Source organism: Astatotilapia calliptera, chromosome 8, assembly GCF_964374335.1.
Source record: "Astatotilapia calliptera chromosome 8, fAstCal68.1, whole genome shotgun sequence".
In the NCBI taxonomy this organism is placed as follows: Eukaryota; Metazoa; Chordata; class Actinopteri; order Cichliformes; family Cichlidae; genus Astatotilapia; species Astatotilapia calliptera.
In genome coordinates, this window is record NC_137429.1 from 27,050,287 (window position 1) to 27,076,851 (window position 26,565).

The following is a 26,565-nucleotide window of genomic DNA, read 5'->3' on the forward strand; positions in this document are numbered from 1 at the left end:
TGATTACATTTTGTATGATGGATTATGTAGAAAAAGTTGAATTGGGCTGAAAGATCTATCGCTTTATCACCTATTCAGGTTGTAAATCGTGTTTTTAAAAAGTAACTAAGTAACTAAGTAATTAATTACTTTTGAAAATAAGTAATCAGTAAAGTAACGGGATTACTTTTTTAGGGAAGTAATCGGTAATTAGTTACTGATTACTTTTTTCAAGTAACTTGACCAACACTGGTCACCACTAATGAACTTCAAAGCTACTGCGTGTTCCACGTAAAACATTCATTAAATCAGGCTACAGTAGTTGTCACACACATTTAGTGTGATCCTGCTGAAACTTAATGTTGGTGATACTGAGGATATGCAACCCTGGTGTAATTTATTTTTGCCTAACATTAGCATTTTACTTTTTTTTTTCACTCCACAAACCCGAGCCTGCTGCCGTACAGTACATGGTCGCCTGCTCAACCACTGAGCTAAACCAGTGCACAGATTTGTCAAATTTGTGAAGCACAGACGAAACAGAGGTATCTCTCCAAGAACAATGTTGCATGTTTAGAAAAATATGGATGGTTTATTTGACCCTACTTTGACAAGCATTATATTCCATTTCCATGATGTTCAAGTCTTCTGAAGTCAATGAAACACAGTCTACATCCAAATATGAACAGTGGTATATCATTTGTCAACAACACATTCATTCACTTTTCGTCCTACAAACAGTTTTTGCAAAGACACACACAGTATAGTATTAATTTATCCGGTCAAATACTCGGTTAAGTGGGCTTCTATTCTGAACTCACGAAACAGTAATGGTTTATAGTTGTTTTTTAAGAATCTATTGAAAACAGACAGTCTAATATAAAGTCCATCCAGTACAGACTTGTCCATAATACTGCTTCTAGAATAGCTTATTTACAATCGTCTACTGGAAGCAAAAGAGGAAACAAAAAAGAAAAAGAAGAGAAAAAACGCCATTGCTTTAAGAACAAAACAAGCTAGCCATTAATATTAAAATTCAAAATTAATAATCAAAAACAGAACATAATGTTTTTTTCATTGATTGTGCTTTGTAACCCACAAAACCACTTCATTTTTCGAAATAGAACACCTATCAGAGGCACCAAATAGGAGTGCTGATAACATCCAGTTCAATTTCTCTCATTGAGATTCTCTACAACTATGAGTAGGACAGGGCATACAAATGGTTCCTTTTTTTCATTTATTTATATATTTATAAAGTTATTACAGGCTCATTCTCTCAGTTCATCACCTGTGGTGGTGTTATGTCGCACAACAGAAGTCACGTAGGAATCGGTTCGTGTGTTTAACCATGCAAAGCCCTTTAAGATTTGCCAGAAAAGGTCACAGAATAGATTTGTTGGACAAAAGGGGGCTGATAAAGGCATAAACAAACACAAATGGTGCTTTCCCACTAAAACATACACAGAATGGTGCCAAAGCCTGTGGATGAATAGGATAGGCAAGACAGTGACAATAATAGTAGGCAAGTTAGCAGGATAATACTACACCTTCCCCATCCATAACCTCCTCTGGCTTCAGATCTGGCTGGGCCTGTGTATGCAATGTACAGTGTAGCTCGTTTTCCCGGTCTCTCACAGTAAGTAAGTGGAAGTTCTTGGTCCTGGAATCTCTAATTTGGCAGAAGCCTTGGTCAAAGAAAGCAAAATTGCCACCATCCTACTCTAAAAGGAGGCCAATATACCACCGTTTGTCAATCAGACCCAGCCCCTGGCATTCAGCAGTGAGTATTCCTGAACATTTACACAGTCACCTCAGTCTTGCTGCCTGTGCGGTAGTGCTGTGGCTGTTGTTGCTGCTGCTGGTGGTGCTGTGGGATGTAGTGGAGTTGTTCCACAGTGTGAGTCCGTCTCGAGGCAAATGCCTGCCTCTTATTTGCTGTCTGGTTCATGGCTAAGGTGTTGGAGTGCCCACTCCCGCCTGCTCCCTGTACCCCACTTCCGCTGCCTCCACCACCGCTGTTGTTAGAGGCACTGGGATGGGAGTGCATTTTGGTCATCTTGTAGCGATCCATTAGAGGCGTAGTTGGAATGAACACGTCTGTGTGTGAGATGGCCCGTGATATTGACTTGTCACTGCCATAAAACCCGCCAGAGATACTGCTGACCATGCCGCGCTTCAGCGACCTCATCAGCTTATCTGGCGAGAGCAGAGGATCCTGGGACAGGAGGCGGTCTTGTGAGTATAGACGTTCTTGTGAATAGAGGCGATCTTGGGAGTAGTGGCGGTCTTTTGAATAAAGATGTTCCTGTGACAGGAGTCTGTCCTTGGAGTACATACGGTCCTTGGAGTAGAGGCGATCTTGGGAGGTGTGGCGGTCCTGTGGAAGAAGACGCTCCTGGGATCGAAGACGTTCAGCAGATAGGAGCTGTTCATCGGACAGGATCCTACCTCCGTACAGGGAAACACCGTTAGAAGACATGGTATAATCTTGCTGGGGGGCTCTTTGAGGGGACAGGACACGATCTTGGGACATAGCCCTCTGGACACGACGGGGCCTCTGCCTCTGCTGAGACTGCTGCTGTGAGGACTGTGACTGCGGAGGGGCCTGGGAGATGGAGGACTGTGGGGGCTGGCTCTGCTGTTGTTCCCGGTGCTATCGAGCAAAAGACGGATGAGGTGAGTTTATTCATAAACTCAGGGGTAAGATGCTCTGCTGCCGACTACTTCAGAATAACTTCTAACATTTAAATCTGGAAACTTGTGCTCTTGCATCATAGATACATAAAACTTGATAGTACATGACCTTGTTTTGAAGCGTGCACTATTGAACGGAACACTTCTGTACCCACCTGTTCTTGACTCATTTTGAGAACATGAAGGGGAAGAGTGCTTCTTGCTGCCAGGTCGGGCAGGTGGCGCTTACGAGTGTAGTAGTCTTCGACTTCTTTATCTGCTGCAGAGGACACAGTGGAAAAAAAAAGACACGAAGTGAAGAGGCAATTCAAGGAGCGAAAGAAAGAGAAAACACGGGTAGGTACAGAATGCTAGGGGAGAAATCGTGTAACGTGGAATTGGAGAACACGGCACACAATGCAGAGAATAGTGTTGGGAGACCCATCGTATTTCACCTTTCCAAGCTCATAGAGGGGAATAGAAAATAGAGGCAGAGTATCACAGTCAGACCACATTACATGCTAGGCACATAACATCCACATATCCAGACTTGATCAGGGATGCTGCAGGCAGTTCTGGCTGTGGGGGATAACTTTTCAAAGGTCATTTGAAAGTCTATAAACAAAAAACATCATATACAGACATGGAGGGAACCACGCAGGCACCTCACATTTATGCATGCTGGAAATCTAATAGGATTATTACACAATCACATCAACACTGAAGCTGGGAGTGTTTCATATAAACTCGAGTGGGGGTTTTCTTTCGTATACCTGTGTGCAACCAACAAAAACCTCCAAACCAAACAATGAATATAACATGCATTTAAAAGCAGATCAAAAAGACGAGAATACATTTGCAAAGACGAAGTGTAGGAGTGAATGTAGCATTAAATTCATGCCACACGACAAAAACACATGCACAGAGATCTGTATCGACCAAATAAATACATAAAAAACACACACGCACACACAAAGTGATGCACATTTACAAAAACTTGACATCTGGTCATAAAGACAGTAGCATAAACCATTCAAAAATGGAAACATTTATAAGTGAATGAGCGTTTAACCCGCACAACAAGAGACAGGTGAATGCCACTGCCATTGATGGTGGAAAGGTATAATGAGAGCAGATCTCTCCACCTTATTGAGAATTCGTAGATGGCTTTTCGGTGCGAGTCTGTCTTTTTCAATAATGGTACAGCAGTGTTCACACCACCTGTCCAAATTACTCTCATCCAAATCCCCTTCAGCGCCGAGTCACGGGTGCTTGCTGCAAATCGATTCATTATGAGAGATAATAAAACAAGATGTTCCTTTCTCAAGCATAATAGTCTTCAAGATTTGGGCAGCGCATTGCAAACTCATCAACCATATTACCAGAGTGAATGAATAACTCATGATATATAGTGTCCTGCACTGCAATGGGCTAAGTGCTTTTTTTCTCTTCAGTTTGATACCAATTTGCATTAATAAGCAGTACCATTCTTCTTTTATTATCTCAACAATGAAAACTCCGCTCGATGTTCCCTCCAGCGCAATCCGGCATGATCTATCATTGTGCAGACACTAGTTGAGCAACAAAAAGAAACAGCAGAGCCTTTTGGCTATTTGCTGCAGCAAATAATTTGCTTTTGAAGCAAAAAGAAAGTTGGGAAGACTGAAGGAAGGACACCGCCAAGGGATATTTTTCCATTTCAGAACTGTCTCTTTGGTGGGGTCCTATCTCTGACAATTGAATTCATTTGGTTTTGTTTTACGGTCCATCAAAAGCTATTATGTTAATTCTCACAAGCATTCTTCAAATAAATTGTGGTTGTTTTTATTTCTCCAAAACAACCAGTAAATACTACTGCAAACTTGTTTTACCATTTAGTTTCAAATGGTGCCTGGCAGCTCTAAGTGGGAGCCAGTGCAGAGCGACCCCTGACGGGATGAGTTGTAGATGTCCATCTTTCATTTTGACTTGAGCCAGCAGCGAAGCAGGACGCTCATGATGAAACTACACAAGCCGTAACGGATATTTGTATTTCACTTAGAGAATAGCATGAGACGAGAGCTCATTATGCTGTAGAAATTCACCAAAGAAACGCTAAATTAATACCGAGCCAGGCCAGACGCAAGAAGCCGCTGATATATGTGTGATTCAAGAGAAATCATGGCTGCGGCGAGGGAAGCAGGGAATATCAATGAATCAGAGGTTTTTTTTGAGGTGATTAGGCTGCTTTTTTGACAGCTCAGAGTTGAGAAGGGGATACTTTCTGGCTTTAATTCATAGTGCCCTCCATCCACTTAGATCTTTAATCAACGGCGAGCTGCAAAAAGTCCAAAACAACATATACGGGTACTTTTTTCTACAGTTTAACGTCCCGAGTTACAGCAGGTGAGCCATTGTTACATCTGAAATACTTCAGAGCCCTTCAGAAAGTCCCAGCCTGGAGTCAGGAAAGCACACTTAATGCAGTGTTTTTATCATGCAGGGCTTTAGGATCAGGGCAGGGCGCCTATTCTTGCATTATTGCAGTGAACTTGGACCTACTGAGTTTCTTCAAGGACGAGAACCGGTTGAGGTCGGCTTTGACGGCCGCCTCGTAGGAGGGTGGCAGGTGTGACAGGCTCTGGAAGGAGCGTGAGAAAGACAGGTCGTAGGGCTCCGTCTGCGAGGTCAGGATGCCACTTATCCGATTGTTTTCTGGAGACACATACATACATATACAGACACAGAAGAGGGAAAAAGGGGGGGAAATGGGCAGGCTGACGTCTCCTACGCCACCCCCCCCCAAAAAGGAGACCCCAGGGAACAATCACAGAAAGACCACCTGCTGTGAAGAAAAAAGAGTGAGCTGGCAGACAGGCTGGAGTTTCAGCTGTACAAATATTTGCTGGAGGCAGAGGTCCTTTGAAATAATCTCCAAATTAATCTCGTCAGTATAAAATAATAATTCCAACCAAGGGAGCCACTGAGTATATGGAAGCCCTGCTCCTCTTCTGGGAGTTTGGGGGTTGTAGTGACCTAAGAAAAAATCTATATTTGTACAAATACACATGAACTCACACATGAGTACATATAAAATATGTTTTGAATAGCTGGTTTTATAAACCAGATAGAGTCAGCAGCTTACATTTCATACTTTGTATCTCTGAGGTGTGAGTCTTTACTAACTCTAGACAATCAGAATATGTAGTTTTTGTTTTGATTAAGTTGTTCTCCTGTGTCTTAGCAATCAGGGAGCAAAGAAAATAATCATTCTAAGTGACATGAACTTTCTTTCCTAATAGTCTATTGTGCCTTTCTCCAAACTATAAGGGTAGGGCAGAGTTAGAGTTATCCCTTATGGTGACTAACCTCAGAGGGTTAAAGAAAGAAACTTCTGAAGTAAGGTACATGTGAAAGGGTTGGAGAATGACTGAGATAGATTTTGAGAACAATCACACTTTATGTTGCTGAAATAGAAAACCCAGTCCACTCGTACTAAAGTGGAGTGAGAGAGTTACGTATCCTGTTGATATTTCAGTAAACTAGACTATTAAAGATAGTCATGGCTATAAAACATTTCTTATTTGATAACCCTTAACATTAAAGCCAAACAGGTTGTGTAGGTTCCCCTATGCCAAAGCTACTCTAACCCTTCTAGACACGACACCCTAGGTCCTTTGGTATTAAGCACCAAGATATTAGGACCAGATTCTTTTAGTCATACAAGTTGCAAGGTGGAGCGTCAAATCAATTAGACTTGTTTTTCCAGCACATCCCACACATGCTCAGTTAAATCAGATGGGAATCTGGAGGCTGAAGGACACCTTGATCTCTTTGTTACATTCCTTAAACTATCACTCCAAAATTGTTGTATTCTGGAACCACATATTATCCTGCTAGAAGATACTTTCTGCCTAATAAAGCCTACTACCTTTTGACAGGTGCTGTTATTACAAATGATGGAACTGAACTGACCTGATTTTAATGTTGTAACTTAGTTGAAATACTTCTATCACTTTGGTTGTAGGCTTTCTATGGTTTGTACCATAGCTCTAAAGTTCTAAGTCTTATTGTCTTAATCATCCCTCTGTCCTTTAAAGTTCAGCAATAGTTTGCTGAGGAAAAAAGTTGAATATCTGCCTTTAAGAAACTGTTGCATATTTTAAAACTCCAACTTGTTGGTGCCAGTGATGGGGGAGTATAGGCGGACACATCAGCCACTCAGTGAGTGTTTGGTGTGGGACTGACTTGACAGGCGATGCGGTGGTTTGACGGGAGGAAACAGTGGTCCAAACAAGGAAAGGCAAGGAAAAAATAGACAACACACCAAACAACAGATGTGTGCTGGAGAGTGACCCTGCTTGTGACAGTGCTGTGATGTGAACTGGGACAGGGATGGGAGCAATGCCTGGCTGCCTGTTGTTGGTGTGATGTGAGATGATGCCAGGAAGACGAGGAAGGTGGGGGTGGGGGACTGGACCCAAGCCTTCTTTTCTTCTCACTCTACTCCTTCTCTTTATCTCTCTTTTTCACACATGTACACACACAAACATCCGCAGTCTGTCCCATTCCACTTCCCTCACTCTGTCAATCTTATCTGTCTTACCATGCTGCCACCCACTTTCCTTTGCTCCTTAATTCTTTCTTGTCCATTCAGTATTCCCTTCTCTCTCATTTTCTTTCCCACTCCTGCTCTATCTAGCTTTCCCCTGCAAGCTCCGAGTCTGTCACGCAGTGCAGAGCAGCGGGCATGGGTGTGACTCCACACTAGCCTCCAAACGACAGATAAGAATAGTGTTTTTAGTAACTGCTGCAGGATGGAGAGATGGAAGAGAAAGAGAACAAGAGATGGGGATAAGAGAATCAAAAAGAAACAAGAGACTGAAATGCTCAGTTGTGGTCACAAGCTTACGTGCATTCATTATGGACATGAACGGCAATAATTTGGGGTTTTTTTTAAATAAATTCTTTGAACTGTTCCTTTTAGGGGTGAAATGATTGTGCATGACTGTACATCCATAATGACTTATTTTGGATTGTCTCTAAAGCACACAGAGTCAAAGTTATCCATACAGGCCCAAAAGTGTACATACAGCTCATTTAAATTGACACTAACGTCACTAAAGATGTAGATGGTAAATGGCCTGGTTCTTATATAGCACTGCACACAACTACATTCACCCATTCTATCCAACATTCACACTCTGATGGACGCATCAGAGACCAACTTCGGGTTATCTGGCATGCAGACTGGGCAGATGGGGACTGAACCACCAACCTTCCAATTAGTAGGTGACCTGCTCTACTACCTGATCTACACAATCGTTCCACCCGGGGAAAAAATTGATTAAAGAAATAAAAGCTCATGACATTAATGCCTATGATGAGCGTATGTAAACTCATGACCACGACTGTAAGAAGGAACAAGAGTAAAGTAGCAGGGACGGCAGCATGGCTGAGTGACTGCAGGGGGTCCTGGGAGCTGCAGGGGGGGAGATCGAAGTGAAAAATTTGTGAGTGGGTTGTCTTCCACAGCTGCATTACTAAGTGGGGAATCAACTCAGACTGTGGCATGCTGTTAGCTATCTCATTAGCAGACATACTTTATGTTTAAACACAGTAAAGCCACACAAATGTGGCTCCAAGACTTAAATAGTTAAAAAAAAATCAGCAGAAGATTTTACTTCATAACTTCATAACTATTGTGATATAGTTTTGAAAAACAATAATTATGAGTTGTATCGGTCAAATCTATAGCTATAACTATCTGTAACTTTGATTGTTGTGTTGTTTTTTTCTGGCAAATTAAACCTAAACCCAAAGGCGCTGACTATGTAACATAACCTTTGGTCATAGTAATGACATGAATGACATGACAGTTGATAAGAGCAGCAGTCTTTCAGAATTAAATAACAGTATGGTGTTATGTTCACACAGATGCAGAATTTTAGATGCAGAATTAGTAGGTATCAGTACGTTTACTGACAGTGGCACTAATACTGCTCTGAAAATCAACTCAGGGGATGCAAATGTCCAAGTAGAACATTCTGAACCCTAAACTTAAAGGATACCCTGAGTCACAACGACAAATGCTCATCATTGATGAGAACCACGGGTGACCACGAGAAACTCGTCTCATGGAAGACAGAACATAATTTTGCAACATAAAATAAGCTTAATTGGATACATCAATGAAATGGAAGAAGATAACAACTGATATAAGAGCCTGTCACACAAAGCATTTACATAATTTCGAACAGAATTACACACAAAGTACCAGTCCTCTTACGTGTAACACACATATGTGAGTGTCCCAGTGAAGCTGGGCTCTCAGTAAACTGGCTGCTTGTCAGTAAAAGCCATTCTTATAAAAACCAGCATTCAAAATTGTTGATTTGGTTTTGGTCTTTCTGATGGATTTTTTTGACAGTACGAAAAATACTGCATAAATATAACATAAATAATTTTCTACTGTAACTCATCAGCTTGTGTCCCTGATTCCTGTTGGCCCACATGACCAACAACAAACTGTGCTGTCAAAGCAAAGATCAAACAGAAACTCTTGCTTGAATCAGGTCTGAAAATACACTGGTTTAAGTTAGAGAAAGGAGGAAACAAAGGTAAGAGTCGTGGTATGTACACAAATGTGTGCTGGAATGCAGTGAATGAATATTCACACTAAATTAAACATATGTATGCATGACTTACCACGTCTCAATGATCGGTGAGCTACCGAAACCCAAATGAAAAACAAATATTTCAGAAACATGTTGATGGTAAGAGAAACAGAACCTATTCCTGAAAGACCTTCTGCATATTCAGCACAGCCAGTACAGAAAATCTCCCCTCAAAATTATTCTAATGAAAACAGCTTTTAAGTCCAGAGGCATGCTATGTACACTTGTGTGTATGATTGTGCATTTTCTGCTCTGATATGGAGCAGTATCTCCTGGTTGTTTCAGTCAAGGGCCGCTGGGGGGGTTGTGGCTGTGGGTTTTTATCTGGAAAATACACTGTGTGCCAAAACTTGAAGGATTTCTGGCAGCTTGTGATCAAAGTGTCTGTGTTAGATGTGTTGAAATGGATTTTTCATGTTTTCCATAGATCTCCAAGGCATTTGTTCCCAGTATGCAGTTTTCTTATCTATGCATGTGATTCTGTGTGAGTCTGTGGATGTATGTGTGTGGACTACACGGTCAGTTGTGTCCATAAAGAAGGAATGAGTCTGTCTGCAGAATTTAGCTATGGCTCCAAAGTGCCTCAACGATAGCAGGTTTTTAATGTTTGTGGTTGAAACAAACAGTATAAAAATCACACGGTGAGATCAGGGCAATGTAATAAATGCACAAGGCAGGGAATATTCAGCTCAATGCCGCTTTTTCTTTTATCTTTGCTATCTTTCCTCTTTCCTCTCTTACACGACTGCTCAACTGGCAGACTGTGACCACGGGCCGCCTCAGCTCCCTCAAAGGAACAGCTGATTAACTTGAGTAATAAAAGCTGATTCACGGTACTGCTCCTCTCAGGCACCGTGAAGTTATGGTGATAACTTTAGTTTTTTAGGACAACAGTGGAGAACATTGTCGTGGGATGGGATGACCTTGACAGAGCATTACGTTGTTTTCACTTTAAAGAAAGAGAGACAGATGGCCGACAACTACTGTCTCTTGTCTCTCAAAGAAAAAAAGTGCCCCCATTTCAAAAATTAAAAATGAAGAAATTGAAAATTAGATCAGTTCAATGAATTTACCCCATTAAACATGTTAAGAGCTGCATTCTAGACTTCCAAACATTTGAAACATTGAACTGACCAGGGAATTTACTTGCATAAGACCCTTTCCCTCTAGTTTTTCTTACCATTCTTAGGTGTGCGTGTGGGGCTACCTAGAGCCACATGGTTATAGTTGTGCTGATGGGTACCTGCAATGACAAAAGCAATGAAAGATCTGTTCAATGTTCACGAGGAATGCTCTGTATGTTCTAAAACACAGACTTCAAGCAGTGTGAGGGTGATAATTAAAGAGATAATTCACTGAAGAAGCTGGAAATGTTGTCTTCTAGTGGCACTTGGAGATATGCTTTTTATATAATTCACAAAATATAGATCTATGTAGAAAACATTGTGCATTTTTAATGGACTTTTATAGTTTAAATAAGACACGATGCCGCAGTTACTTTCCACACTTGCGTGTAAACCTATTCACTGAGTGAAATATCCCTTTAATTTCCTCAAATTAAGAAAAGACATGAGAGACTGTGTGATGAGTAAATCTAAATGGAGTCCCCTGTAAGCTTGACATTAGCCTGCAAAATATGTTTACACCAGACATATTTTGGAAAGTAGGCTAAAACAGACGAAAGGAAAAAAACAGAAATATGGCATACAACATCCTGTCCTGGAAAAGTCAAGAGCAATTACTGTATTTTTTGTAAAGTGTATTATTTAAGAATAAAGACGCGCATTTATGCATTCATCATTACAAAAGATCCATGAACTGCAGTGCTGCAGGTGCATTTGAACACAGGAAACCACCAGTACAACTACAAATGAACAGAGAAAGACATTCTGGTTTAAAATTATATGACCAGTACACAAAAATACACAGTGAACCTACCAAGAGAGGTTTTGCACCAACATTTTTACATAAGCAATGACCAAGCAACTCATTAGAAATGAAAGTTATATTGAACTCACATAAAACATATTTTTTAAAACAGATTTCTTTTAACCTCAGACAAAAGTAGTTAGCAAAAAAACCAAAACAAAGCCAAACCTTCAGAGCAAATTTCAAGGTCTGCAGCCTGTTTACACTGAGCAATTTTTACCTGTTCGTGATGAAGTCTGACTATCATGAGAGAAATTAAGTGAAATCGGTCATTGGTCATCACTTACCAAAACAATTTGTTTTACACTGAAGCCAACCAAGAAATCCCAGAAACTTAGGGGCAGTGTTTGTCAGCTGACTTGAAACCATTGTCATACTTTTATTTACAAAAAATAAAACAACAACAACAAAAAACAGTTGTGGAAAAGAAAACAAAATCCAAACTCAGAAAGAAAAACTATGGAAGAAACACAAAAAATGTTATGACTCATACAAAGAAGGAGCTGATAGTGTTCCCCTGCTTTGGTACATAGTTTTTCATATTTAAATCTAAGACGGTGAAGTTATTGTACATTTTTGTGCCACCAGCTAACTTGCTAACATTGAATGGTATCAGCTTACAGGTCGGCTAGCGACACTGTTATGAACAAATAGTGAAGGATTTAGATTCCTCGGTGATGGGAGCTGTGAAGTGCAGTGACCTTCAGAGATACCACATCAGTAGCGTTCTGAACTGTACTGTCAGCAAAACATTACCAGAGCACACAATTACACAAGGTGACAAATATGTTTCATGTTGTTTGCTTAGCTAATTTAGCTAATTAGGCTAGCATAAGCTTTGCCCTGGTTGCTTCCCAAATCGTGTTCTTGTTAATCTGAATTTTTTAGCATGCATATTATACAGTTGTGTGTTATCTGACACGGTCAAAAATCAAGCCCAGTGTTTGTCCAGACAGGTCATGACTTCAAGCTCAGCCAGAATCCCAGCAGACTAGCTTATGGCTCCAGTCCGTTTTTTTCACTGATGTTCTGTGCTGTAGGTCTTACTGCTGCCATCTCTATCTCTGGCTTTCCACATATGTGCATGGAAAGGCAGTAATTTTTCAGGATGAGTATGCATCAGAGTGATTAATACGTTTCTTATGGATAATGTTTGTACAATATATTTGGGATGTGTTTTTGAACTTGTAGTCTTTGGAATGGACTCTGCAAACTTAACATGCACTGGTCCTCATCTCTGGCCATTATCCCTTTTTTTTCTGTCTCTGCAAGGAAGCTCTAATCAGTAGTAACAGTCAAACGTGTTATCATTTGAGTAAGCAGAGCCTTTTTAAATTTCATCTCAGAGGATAAACAACAGTTGGCTCCAATCACCTATCCATCCTGCTGTGCTGGAGTGTTTGTGGGATGACAGGGAATGTGATGCAGTGGTATGGTGCTCGCCTTGGCACCGCACCGTGGAAGTGCTTTAGTTGAAAGATGGGACCTTTACTGAGCCCATTGTACTGAGAAAGTTGATGAATGACAGCTATTCTCAGCAGCGTGGGTTTGTGTGTTTGTATGAGAGGGGAAGGCAGCAATAGATGGAGACCCCAGTGTAGAGTGTTGCCATTGCAACACGTTCATTTGCTGTCTGCTGCTGTGCCTGTTTAAAAATGCATTAGAGCCAACTGCTGAAACATCCATTTACATCTGTCACAGAAGTGAAGAAGGAGAGTGAGGCCCGACGCTCTCACATCATGGGTTTCAATATTTGCTCGAGCTATAGAGATAGATGAGATGTGTCTTCTGTGTGTTCCTCCACTGGCTTTTTCTTTTTTCTTATCAGTGCTTAACAGTGACTCACAGAAAAGATTATTCAAGGGGATAAATTCACAGACTTCAGAAACTGCTTCTTTGGAACATATTAAATGAACAGCTTAGTAATATAAAGCCATGTATAAAAAGCTATGTCTTTTTAGTTACTATATTATCTGTATCTGTCACAACAGATCTTTTGTTTTTACTTGTCCCTGGTAGCACTATCGTTCATTATTAATGATCTATTATATCACAATAATGCTGCTTATTTTACTAATGCATCAAATCAATGTGTTCTTCACTTTTATCTATGGTCTATGACCATGCGGTGGGGTGTATTGCTGGTGGACCAAAGAAGATGTTCAGATTACTGTCATCCTCATTTCTAAAGTCTTCTCCTATCTATGTTAGAATTCAGGAGAAGACCCCTAAAATGAAACCCCTCCTGATCAGGAATACGCCTGCCAAAAAGAGAGATTTCTTCATTTGTTGGTGTGATTAAACAGGTGTACTCACACTAGGCTCATTTGAATCCCAAAGTCCAATTCCTTTGACTAGTGTGTTACTTTGACTAATTGCTGAGCACTGTGTCCGGGCATGCTTAAGTGTAGTGTGACTGTGTCACCACTTACAAATGAAACCACAAAACACATAAACTAGGGAAGCTAATTTTACTGTGAAAAAGCACTTATCAAAAGCTTCTCTGTGCATGAAAGTGAAAGAGAGTGAGAGGATATGACTTGCTGAGACAAACTGAAGTGCGTTCAGGTCATTAAATGACAACAACAAGGCAACTATTTTGTGCGCTGCAGGTGGCACACCAAGAGAGCTTGAACTAGTTTAGCTTACAAAATAATTATTATTATGAAGTATACTACTGAATTATTTCACCTAAAATCAGTGTTTGAGAAACTTGCATCAGATTTATTGTTGATTGATGCAATTGATGTATTTATTTGCCAATTAGGCAGTGAGACGCTTCTATTATGGTGTCTGGATGAATACCTAGAGAAAATAAAGTATCAATACTACTGATACAAAGGCTTGTTTTGAGTAGTGATGCCAGGAATGACTGGATCACTACAACCAAGACTTTCTGTCTCTGCTAAAGCTCACTGCATCTACTTTAGCTTATTAGTATAAACAATTCATGAAATAAACATTTTTGGTATGTCACTGAATAGTAGAGCGACTTATGAATGAATGTGCATGTGATTATGCTAATCTTATTAAAGGTGACTAGTAAAACAAAATGTGGTTGACAAACTGGTAATTACATAGCCCTTTCCCTACTCTACCTGAGCATTCAAAGTAGCGTGCAAGCCACATTCACACACTTTATTCTATGCCTCAAGCACTTCCTCAAAATCACACATGGACACATTGAGGGTTAGACACTTTAGCATGCAGACTGGGGGGATTCTGATTAGCAGGCGACCTGCTCTACTTCTAGCCAAGACATCCTGTGTCTGGGAAAACCCTCAGTAATGGTGATAATTTAAGAGAAACAGCCTTTTAATGACACATACAGGGTACATAATAGCAGATTAACTTCTTTTAATTATTAAAAACTGCTAATGACTATGGCCCAGGTATCAGTTGGTTCTGGCGTGGAAAAAACTGCTATGATTTCACTTGATCTTAATTCCTATACTGCAGAGTAGACACAGGATGCCTTATCATAGCGTGCACAGAGTGCATGCATTTAAATCAAACATGGTTAAAACTGGTCCATTTCAATCTAACAAAGAAAGCAACAACCCCGCCCTATCCCCACCCCCAGGAAAAAAACCAAAAACCAACGTGCAGTATTATGTTAATGAGTCACAAAGTGAATGACTCATCTCTGCAAACAAACTTTTTCTGTAATGAGCTACAGCAGGTGACAAGTAAACATCTGTCCTCTGTGCAGAACATACAATAATTTATTTTCTTCATTCAATTCAATTCAGCTCAGTTCTATTTTATTTATAATGTATTTATATAGCGCCAAATCACAACAATAGTTACCTCAAGGCGCTTTATATTGTAAGGTGAACTCTTGCAGTATGTATGAAGGGAAGTAGAGAAAAATTAATTAGAGTGTAGAATACACACTCTAATATTAGTTACTCCAGTAACACACGAACATCATATAGTTTCAGTTAATTCATATTCATGACTGATTTATATGTTCTGGCTTGTCTTCCACCCTGTGTCTTTTGTCCTGTCTTCCCCCCCCCCCCCCCCCCCCCCCCCCTCAGCCCCAACTGGTCGCGGCAGATGGCTGCTCCCCATGAACCTGGTTCTGCCGGAGGTTTCTTCCTGTTAAAAGGGAGTTCTTCCTTCCCACTGTCATCAAATGCTAAAAGGGGGTTGTGTGATTGTTGGGGTTTTCTCTATATTAGTGTAGGGTCTTTACCTTACAATATAAAGCACCTTAAGGCATTTGTTGTGATTTGATGCTGTATAAAATGAAACTGAATTCAATTAAATTGAATGTTTTTACTTTTAGAACTGAAATAATATTTTCATTCTTTACTGATAAACACAACACTAACAGTAAGTATTTATTGTATATTTAAAAATCCAAATGGTATTTAAGCCAATTCCACAACATAGATTAGACTTTTTTAAGTCATTATTTTGGACAGTATGATATCTTTTACCAAGCCTGGTAAAAGATATGTTGCAGTTCAACATGTTTTCAGAATAAGGCTGCCATTTCCACAAAATCCTAGAAGATTAAAAAACATCTGATTTGAAGATAAGAAACATGTTTTCAGTTGAAAAGTAGCTAATTGAGGATAATTGTGGAGAGGTCATCACCAACCATGTAAACTGCATGCAGTTCACGTGTTGTTGCGCATGAAATGTGTAGATTCAGTACACGCTACCCAGCAAGTTTTTAAAAAGTGACAAACTTCAAGAAAAATGGACCGTGCTGATAGGGGAACTCATCATTGAAGGATATTATGTGTCTCTACTGTAAAAATTTGAAAGCAACAGAACCCAGAAACAGAGCATAACTTTGTGAAGTTTTGTCTCAATCTGGTGATTTCCATTCAAAGTCTGGTCTGAGGGGTCCACAGAGAGAGCCAAAGCTGAATGACGGGCTGAGAAGCAGGAGAAGACTAGCTCATTAAGAGCCTGGAGAGCAACGTTCACTGATCCCAAAGTAATCAGGGGACCAATTAACCACATTGAAGACAGAGTCCCAGCACAGTTAGCACCCCCAAACTCTCAGGGCCATGAGTCTGCTTATCAGCTCGGAACACCCAAATGCACCATCATCCTCCTGGGCTCCTGGAGCTGACATGGCAAAAAAAGAAAAAGAAAAAAACTCTCTTGGTACTACTTTAAAGCACCCCAGGAAACCTATTTTTCAGTGGTTAAGTAAGCTTAGTGTGGAGGGTGAGATCTCCTGAATGTTCCGCCATCCTTTACTTATTGCCTTCATCTGCTTTAATTGGCATATTAAAATAGATTCAAAGCCAGTGCTGCTGTCTAATCATACAGTGGGTTGATTATCTGTGATTGACGTACTCTCCAGATTGTTAGGTTAAACAGGATCCCTATCTAAATTGCTAAATGGCCGATTTGCTGTCAGTATGTTGATGACGGAGCTGTGTGTTTGTCAGATGGTGTCAGTCAGATTTAATGGTTAAATCAAGCATATACACCCATAGCTGTGATCAATGGGCTGCAGAGACTAATCTTAAACACCTTTTTTGGATACAGTCACCCTCAAGTCTGCAAGAACATTACTCACATTAAATTTCCCTTTACTGACACGGTAAGTGATCTCTGGAGAATACCTCCTTGGCAAGTTTGCATAATAGCATCCAGATGGCGTGCAAGTGACTCAGTATTCTGACATTTGGCGTGGCATTTTGTTTCACATCACACTTCCAAGCATTGCATCCACATACAACACATAAGGGAGGTAAGAGAAGGCATGCTGAGAAACTCAGAAAATACCTTGAACCCCTTGGCAAGGTTAAATAAGCATTTGTAGTCACATTCTCTGAGGTATCATAGAAACTATCAGAACATTCATTTCTAAGGATTTGCGTTCTGTCCAACTACTGAAAAGCCAGCCACTGAATATCCAGTGAATAGGGATATGTGTATTTGGCCACAATCTCTAGTGAAGCAAATGACAGAGAAGAGAGTGGTGAGTGATGAGAGACTGAAAGGGGAGAAAAATAACAAACATATGACCAAGGTCACCAAGCTCTAGACACCAGCTGCCTAATGTTAGCACCATGCACATACAAAATCATTTTGAGCCACATACAAGCATCATGTACTGTACACAAACATAACAGAGTGACAGTGATATATGAATAAATTAGCAAAGGTTGACTTTTCTATTCCAGATCAGTATTCCCTGGGGATTCACTTTAGAAAGGACAGTTTCACATTTAATAATTAATAAAATACGTTCAGCACAAATACAGTGTGCCCTTCGTGTAGCTAGGGTGAAAGTGAGGCTGAAGACGTACAGTAGCTGAATAGCGGAAGCTCCAAATTTCATGAAAGAGGCTGGATTTCATTTCCAGTCAAAGCTGTAGTTAACCCCAACCCCATATCTGGGTAAGGAAAAACAAATGTTAATAAATGGTGTGAACACAAACATATTTGATGCTTCAGGCATGCCCCGCGTCCAGTTTAAATGAGATGTCGCATTGTTTGTGCTCAAGAGTTGAGAAACGCTAAGCTTTTCAAGTCGCTTACAGTTCTTACTGTGTTTATTGAAATGGTTGAGCGCTTCTGCAGGCTAATGAAATCAAATAATGCTTGAGTAGCTTACTGTTCAAGGTGATTTTTTTTCTATGCTAACATAGATGCTATGCTATGCTAACAGCTAATCAAAAGTTGTGTTAGCTTGCCATGTAATTTGCTATGACGAACATACCCAAACATACCCATTTAGCCTGTTTTTGAAGATTCTCACCCGCCCTCTGCTCCAGCTGTGTCCCTGTGTATTTCTAACCCTCTCTTCCTATTTTTCACATTATCCGTTCACCCTCATGTGTCTACCAGTTTTCCTATCTTACATCATTTTTTCGATTTCCTCGCATCTCTGTTGGATTAGTTTTCTCCTCAGCTAGATTTGTACAGCATGTTTTGATTTATCCTCTTTTTTTTTTAGTTTGGCAAATAGATTTTTTTGTCATCCTGAGATTTTGTCCAACATTTGGATCCATTTCTCACCATATGTATGTTCAGAAATCAAATCCAGATAAATTACAGTTAATACCCAGTGAAATATTCATTAATCCTACAAGACTTTAACCATAGCTTATGATGCCACGATTCCAAAGTTTTCCAAACCTTAACTCTAATGGAGTTCTGAATTGAGGAATCATTTTGCTCATCCAGTATTCTAGCCTGCCAGTAAGGGCTGTGCATACTGCCTGTCTCATTAGCATGAAACTTGAGCTGTTGCCCTTACAAGAATGCATTATTTAAAATCTGCTGAGGAATGGGAGATTTCATAGTAACACATCAGATGCTCTTCACTACCATTAACCAAATGAGGGAAGAGACTGTATTTTCAAAAAAAAAAAAATGCTTGCTATCACTCCACTGGTGAACGTGCATCAATCAGCCACAACATTAACACCTGTCTAAGATTGCACAGGTTCCCCTCACTGCATCAAAACATCTCCTATCCACCAAGTCCTGGACAGGTGGGACTCTTCGGTCCTCTTAGTTAGGGTGGGGACTCAGTGGAATAGGTTTGTTCTGGGGCAAACAGCAAATCCTTAGATGGAATGTAGCGCTGGAACTTTTAAGGCATGGTGAACTTTTTTCAGGTAATTTCTAAAGTAATTTTGCTTTGTGGTTGGTTGGCAGTAATGTTTAGATGTGTAGTCCTTGGGAAAGTAGTACACAATGTACAAAAATACTTTGATCCTAGCAGAATGTTGAATTGTAATAAGATCAGTGTTGGGGAGTAACATAATAAGCATGACAATATATTAGGTAATCCAAAGTATTCAGAATATGTTACTCACATTAAGTAAATTAACAGAATACATTACAAACGACATTTTGGGGCATGTATTCTGTAATCTGTAGTGGAATACATTTTAAAAGTAACCTTTCCAACACTGAATGAGATAATCACTGCTGTTTAATTCACCTGTTCGTAGTTTTAATGCTGCAGGTTTGAGAAACTGAGAACTCATCTGCAGCTTTTTGGTGGTGCAATACCTTACAGAAAGCTGGCTTATACAAACGTGTACCATCAAAAGACAACTTTAGCTTGTATAACACAGAGAAGATATTTACTTTTTTTGTTGTGTTCTTCTTACAAAACAAAACATATCCCTTTAGATTGTTTGTATGATTTTTAAGTGTATTTGCTAGTTTGGTGTCTTTGGAAAAAACAAAGCATGAGCTGATTATCATAGAAATCCTGGTGGTCAAAGACAGACTTCAAGACACTGGTGTTAAAGCTGCTCATGCACAACTTAATGGAACCCCAAAGGCCTAGTATTTCTGAACAACAAGGAAGAGGAGGGAGGAAAGCAAGCACAGTGAGACAGAAATACAGTGAGCAAAGGATAAAGTGAGACACAAAGTAGATAAGAGAAGGAGAAAGTATGAAAAAGGAGGACGTGCTGGGGTGCTGGGATGAAAAGTAAATGGCCCAGTGACCACAAGGCATCCCTCCACCTCTTCCCTCTGACTCCAAAGCACCCACCCTAGTTCTATTAGAAAGCCATCTTCAGCTTTCTGCTCCACTCTCCTCACGACACCCCTCTTTAAAACCAGCAGCCCTGCCATCCCATTAGCCTTAGCTAGAGCAGCTACCAGCATTATAAAAGGCCCAGAGGAGATGGAGGTGGTGACAGTGGGGTTACACTGTGCATGCGTGTATCTATGCACCAGAATCTGTGCAGAATGAGTGTGACAGATATGCAGTATATGTCCCATTGGCTCAGCTGACAGCCCAGTGGCACCAACATGTCCCTTCCCTTCCTCTCGCAGCAAAGGTAGACGAAAGGAAAGCCGCCATGGGCTTGACATTTACCAACTGACAAAGACTGTTCACCTTTAATCGCTAAATGTTAACTGCCATAATAGCCCTACTTCACTCAGTAAGTAAGGGACAAAGCTTCAGGCCCCACCTCCTCTCTGATTTCACTGGAAGAGCAGGAGGCTTAACTCTGACCCAATTGCAATCCTAGTGATAATGCTTATAAGTTATATTTATAGCACTTTTACCCCATCTAATTTTAGCCCTCAGTGCTCATTCTTAACTGAGTGGCTCTTATCTGTCAAACACAATTTTAAGCGACAAAAGGCTTAGACTAAATATTTGACTTTAAGGCCATAACAAAAACAATGAGAACAGAAATTTCAGCAGACAGGAAAAAGACTTTGTACAGCATTACTTTGCAGTATCAGCAAAACACATTTCAAATTAAAGAAAGCGCAGGGAACTTGTTTGCAAATAAAACTCTGTAATAAATACTCAACTATAACATCACATTGACATCATGTTAATTAATATGACGGGATTTCCTTTGGAGAAAATTATGACCATCCTAAATGTAGCTGTTTTAATTCTCGTGCCTGACAACAGCGTGGTGTTATGTACTGGCAGAAAGAGCGGCGATGATGAACAGTATATGCAAAGGCAATGGAAACAAGACTGAAAATAATGAGCTAACGGCATACGGGTTGATAATTCAGCACCGAAGTTTGCCATTAACAAATCCAACAGCTCTCACACAACCAAGGTTTTCTGAAACCTTGTTGCTGTCTTTTTCAGCCACTTGAGACTAAACTCTAGAATTCATATCATAGATATATTTGATATGCTATGGCCTTGCAAAGATATGACAAACATATTCACACACAGTTCTGTAATTTCTCAGTCAAACTTCACTATGTTAGATCTTTATATGAATTTTAATCTTAGACTATGAAAACCTGAGTTAATACAAAATACAGTTTTTAAATGATGATTTCATTTATCAAAGGAAACAACCATCCAGACCCACCCGGCCCTGTGTGGATAAGTATTTTCTAATTGTACCATCATGTAATTCAACAGCATTTCATAAGAAGAACATCATGCCAATAGTCAAACATTGTGGTGGTATTGTGAGGGTCTGTTGGTGCTTCATTGCTTCAGGACCTCGACAACTTGCTGTAATTTAGGGAACCATGAATTCTGCTTTCTACCGGAAAATTCTGAAGGAGAAAGTCGGCTGAGCGCACTTGGGTTATGCAGCAGAACAATGATTTGACAAACACCAGTAAATCCACCTCTGAATGGCTCACTCTTTATTTGACTGTTCACTATGCCACTGTGTTCACCAGCTAGCAGGTGTGGAATATATTGTTAACTTTACTTTGTACATATAGCTACTTTCTGATGACTTTAGACTATGAAAGAATCTTATTCCACAAGTAGGAAAGCAGTAGCCATACAGCCTATATTAGTCAGTCATAAACAACACAGGACACCAATTATATATCCTTCTTAGGGTGTGAGACAAATGATTTTTACATTTAAGTGGGAAACTGGATTCCCGGAATCTCTAAAATCTGTTTTGTTTTTTTTCAATGGCCTGAAATACCAAAGAAAGGATTTGCCACACATTAGTGAAAGGAGAACAGAGGGAGAAGCAGGTAATGACTAAAATAAAGTGCAGCTCTACACAGCTAGTAAAAACGATTGAATTACAGGTCAGTTTCACAAAACAAGTTCTAAACAAAACCATGTAGTAACACACTATCTTTTTCTTATCCGTATGCTGTACTTGTCACTGGCTTTAAAAATCAGATGAAAGGTTTGGATCGTATTTTAAATTATTTTATTGATTTTTCACAGCAGCGAGTTCGATTACATACATTAATGAAAATTTTAAAAATTACAGTAACTGGAGCGGTTTCCTGTCTGTATACTTTTAGTATTACAGACACAGTGTATTGCTACATGGCCAAGGTTGCGGACTGATCTCTACCTCATGTCTGTTAATGAGTGTTTTGAATTGTTGGAAGCTAATAGCTGCACAGAAATACTCAGATTTTATTATGCATTCATAGATAAATACATTAACAAAGAGGGTTGCTACTATGTTCTTCCAAGTGCAGTAAAATCCAAATACAACACAGACTGTGTCTATCCACAGCGCCAGTAAGTATCGCTCTTTATCTCATAACTCACAATCACCCCCAAGACACCAAAGGCCAAGCAGTTACTTGACAATTCACTGCCTCTGCTGCTTGACAAATGTGCCATGATAGTCTCAGCAGGGAAGGGGAAGGGCAAGAGGTTGAGATGGACTTCATACCCAGTTCATTTTGAAATGTGATAGACACTGAACCCACTGTGGACTGTGACCCCAAGTGTTAAAAGGCAATAAGGCATCCGTTTTATTGAAGTGGTGTGTCATGATGTTCCTACAAAGCTTGCGTGGTTACACTCGGTTCTCTCGCCACAAAGCCACAGTGGCTCCCTGGGTTTAAAGATAATCTTTCTTGAAAATCAAACAGTGTAACAATATGCCGTTTTCATCGCTTGGCGCACTGTAGGAATAATACCTCAGCAGAAAAGAATCAGTTTCTTCTGCTTCACAGTTGATCGACATACCAACCGACTCCTTTTGCAGGCTGTTGAAAAGCAGACTTCCTTTGGGAGGAGGCGGAGGGCGAAGAAGAGGTAGAGGAGGAAGAGGAGGGTCCGTATATCGTAAGCAAGAATAAGGACAGATTTATCTGATGTCTTCTTAAAATTAAAAAAGTAACATCATCAAAACTGCCTTTATCCATGCCTTCATAGACCAGCCCTCCTCTCCACTGAGACGGACAGAATCGAAGAGCACGTACACCATAGAGGTTAGGACATTCAATTCAGTAAAGAGGACAACACATAGAAAGTGAAACATTTCAAAACATACAGTCCAAAGGGCAGGAATTAGAACACAAGCGTGAAACAAGACCAGTTGGGTTTTAATGCACAGCACAATTTTAAAAAAAAAAAGTCATATAATGTGGGCCAGCTTCAACAAACATCAGGAGGTACAGAATATTCTTGTTTACAAAAAGTCTGTCCTAGTTTGGTTAGCTTTTAAAAATATATATTTTTAAATAAGTAGGCTGAAACTTTTTTAGTGCAAATCTCCTCTTAACAGTGTTTTCTTATAGGCAAGCCCACATTACCACACCAGTGACCTAAACAGAACTAGATAGGGGTGTTACGGTACATACATATAGCCTGTTACAGGGCATTGGGTTCAGTTTGCCTTTAAATTAGCGTAAGACTAATTAAGTCTATATTTTAATGCAAAGGAAACTTGTTATCTCAAGTTAGATGGTCCCATCTGCAGAGCTTTAACAGATCGCCACTTTTGTCCAACAACATACTAATGTATGTATTAGCCCCTGGATGTATAAGAGGCACCACCCGGCTATCATTCAAAATGACAAAAACTGGACACAGACTAGTGCACCACATTCACTGAGTCTACCAAATACGTGGAACTAAAGCTTGGATGAAGAAAGGTAGAGCTAGGGTAAAAAAAAAACCACACCGCCCCTTTTCAGTTCTCAGGTTTTACATATCAGGACAACCTAAAACATTATCTGGTCCTACTCATTAATCTGATTAGGTTTATTAGCTTGTTTCCAAACAATCTGTCCACGAATCCAAAGTTCTGTAATGGAGTGATGATGAAATGGACATCCAGGGAAAATGCATCCCAAAATAAAATTGACCAGTTTGCAGAGGAATTACAAAAACTTACATCCTGGATCTATAAACTTCAGTAAGCACGTTAAAGTTCAGGACAATACAATTAGAAAAAAACTGAACAAGTATGACATGTTTTGGAAAGGTTGCCAGTAATTAGCCACTTCTCTTTAAAAGAAACATCATTGCATGACATACCAACTATCTAACACGGTGGCGGATCTTGGGATACAGACTCAGTACTGTGTACCAACTTATTCTGGAGTTAAATGTCTCACAGGTAACATAAGGTAATGAAACAGGACAATGATCCCAAGCATACTGGCAAATCTATTTAAAAAATGGGAAAAAAATAATAATCAAGGCACTGCAATGGCCCAGTCAGTCCAGATCTCAGCTTATTTGAAATGCTGTGGCATGACCTTGACATGAGAGCTGTGTATAAACAAATCTCTGCAAACCTCAATGAAGAGACTGACAAAGCCTTAAAGGAAATGATTAATTTAAGTTATTCCTAATAAAAATGATTCTACAAGCTACTGAATCATTGGGCGCACTTAGTTTTTCCCTCAGTGCTTCTACATTTTGCTTTTATATTTCTTAAATAATGACTTGATATATTTTTTTGTTCATCTCTCATTTTTTGTGATGTCCTGATATGTAAAACCTTGGAATTGAAAAAAAGAGGTATATTTTTCTTTTAACCATGACTTGACAATTCTAATGTGCAATTAACTATTTTAGGATTTTAGAGTCCAGTTAGCGGCTGCATGACAACCAAAATGTGTTGGAGGCAACCTTACAGACATGACTGGAGGCATGCTTTAAGGAAAAACCACCAGTGATCACAGCTGATTCAAAAGTGCCAGTTATTTGGTTGTTTCGTATTATAGCTTTGGACAAAACCAGGTTGGCTATTTCCTCATAAATCTGTTTTTTCTGCTGCTTCAGGCTTGGAAAAATATTCTTTGCAGAAGGGTGACATAGCATGTTTGTCTTTATTATGCACAACTTCAACTTGTTTTAACATTGCATAGACTTTTAACCATACTAATTATTTTTGTGTACCGTTTCACCCCTAAAAATAGCACACAAATGAACCAGACTACACATGTGCACTTGTCACATAGACAGAAAAGCTAAATGTCAAGTAGGAGGTTATATACTGAGTATACAAATAGAGATCAATGGGAAGGCACTTCACTACAATTAACACTGCAGGTATAAGCTGCCTCCAAACACGCAGGAAGTTGATATTATCTTATATTATCTGTATAAATCTTTAACAGGTTCATAAAGCAAATGTAAAATAAGTGGCTAGAGGCAGCTTTAACCTTTAACAAAGAATAGCCATCCCTACCATGGTGACTCTGGGAGCGGACCGGCCAATGTTTTTCTCCTAGAAAACAGAACCAAGTGATTAGATTCTGCCACTTGGATGGTTATAGAACATGATCACACTGAATAACTGGCAGTTATTGTTTTTGCATGTGGTTAAATTTACAATAGTCTTGTTCAGAGGTGAAAACAACCATTTTGCTGTTATTCTACATGCCAAAATTCAGCCTCACTGAAGCGTAGTAGCTTCACTCATGACAAACATGTCTTTTATAGTGGTTACAGGCAAAATGTTACCAAAAGTGAGGTCATTTTTTGTGCACCGATACTGATTGTTTATTAAAGGTTAATATTTTTCTTCCCATCTGCTAGTGTCTGATTCTACCTGACACCATGACACAAAGCATCAAGTCACCTCTCTCCCCACGCCAAAATTCAGACACACATTGCATTCCTCTTAATGTAGGGGAGAGACAGAGAGGGTTTCAAGATGAAGAGAGAATTGGGGTAAAAGGGGAGACAAAGAGGCTAATGAGTAGAAAGGAAGAGATGCAAAAGTCACTGTTGTTCCGCACACCCTAACACCGCAGGGCTCCAGCCATGCAGCACTTTGATCCATCATCATCGATTTAACATCAGCTTCTCATCGTGGTTGCCTCCCACACAACAACACGCAGCTACAAGGATATTTTCCCCAGCTCTGTGTCTACATGGTGTGCATGCCAGTTCTGACCTTAAACCCAACGACTCTATAATACATTCATGACAAAAGGTGGGGGTGTTATTTTACTGCGGATATACTGATGAGCATGAATTGCAGATTTAAGTGTAGTTATACATATACATTAAGTGGTTTATGTGAAATCCCCTGTGAGAGAAATCTGCAAACACTACACCTCAGTAATGAAATGCTAAAGTACACATACCCAACAGAGTGAAGACACATGGACACACTAGTGTGCTCACTGTAGTGTATAGCTTACTGGGTCTTTCCTGTCTCCCTTTTATATTGTAAAGAACCACCCATAGCAGAGAAATCAGATCATTTTATCTGATGCTTTATATAGTAAAACTACATAAAATATGATTTAGAACTAAGCTAGTAATAGGTATTTTAACTGTGGACACACTATTGCTCCAAAAACAAGCTCCTGTAACAACATAGTGGGAGCAACAAAGCTCATGGTTACCAGCGGCTGCCAAAATGCGATCTGGCTACACCATTAAATATGTTATATTCAATTCAATGGTGGGAGTGAAAGAAAAAAAAGCATAATGTATGCCAAAGCTTTCCTTTTTTATTTCAATTTTCAAAGTGAAGAACTGCATGCAGCTGCAGGCGGTGGACCGAAAAACTGTGTGTTTGCTCAGCTACGAATAAACAGACGTACAGACAGCGGTTTAGTGTGTCATTTTAATAGTTAATTAATTATTTGTTACTATCATAGTAGTAGTAAATTCATATATTGATTGTATCATTTTATTGAT

At 39.8% G+C, this 26,565-nt stretch overlaps 1 protein-coding gene across 7 annotated transcripts in view; it reads right to left on the reverse strand.

Moving 5' to 3' along the window:
• Positions 1–544: 544 nt before the first annotated feature.
• Positions 545–26,565, reverse strand: part of shisa6b (shisa family member 6b) — a 76,777-nt gene continuing 50,756 nt past the window's right edge. Inside the window, exons 5-10 of one of the 7 annotated variants that reach the window (XM_026177433.2) lie at positions 25,100–25,138; positions 10,492–10,554; positions 9,343–9,363; positions 5,197–5,349; positions 2,832–2,935; positions 545–2,635 (exon numbers count right to left, since the gene is read on the reverse strand). In XM_026177433.2, coding sequence (XP_026033218.1) covers positions 1,781–2,635; positions 2,832–2,935; positions 5,197–5,349; positions 9,343–9,363; positions 10,492–10,554; positions 25,100–25,138 — 1,235 coding nt within the window. In that variant the 3' untranslated portion in view covers positions 545–1,780. The remainder of the gene's footprint in view (positions 2,636–2,831; positions 2,936–5,196; positions 5,350–9,342; positions 9,364–10,491; positions 10,555–25,099; positions 25,139–26,565) is intronic. The other 6 variants (XM_026177436.2, XM_026177434.2, XM_080305672.1 and 3 more) reach the window with 6 other exon arrangements.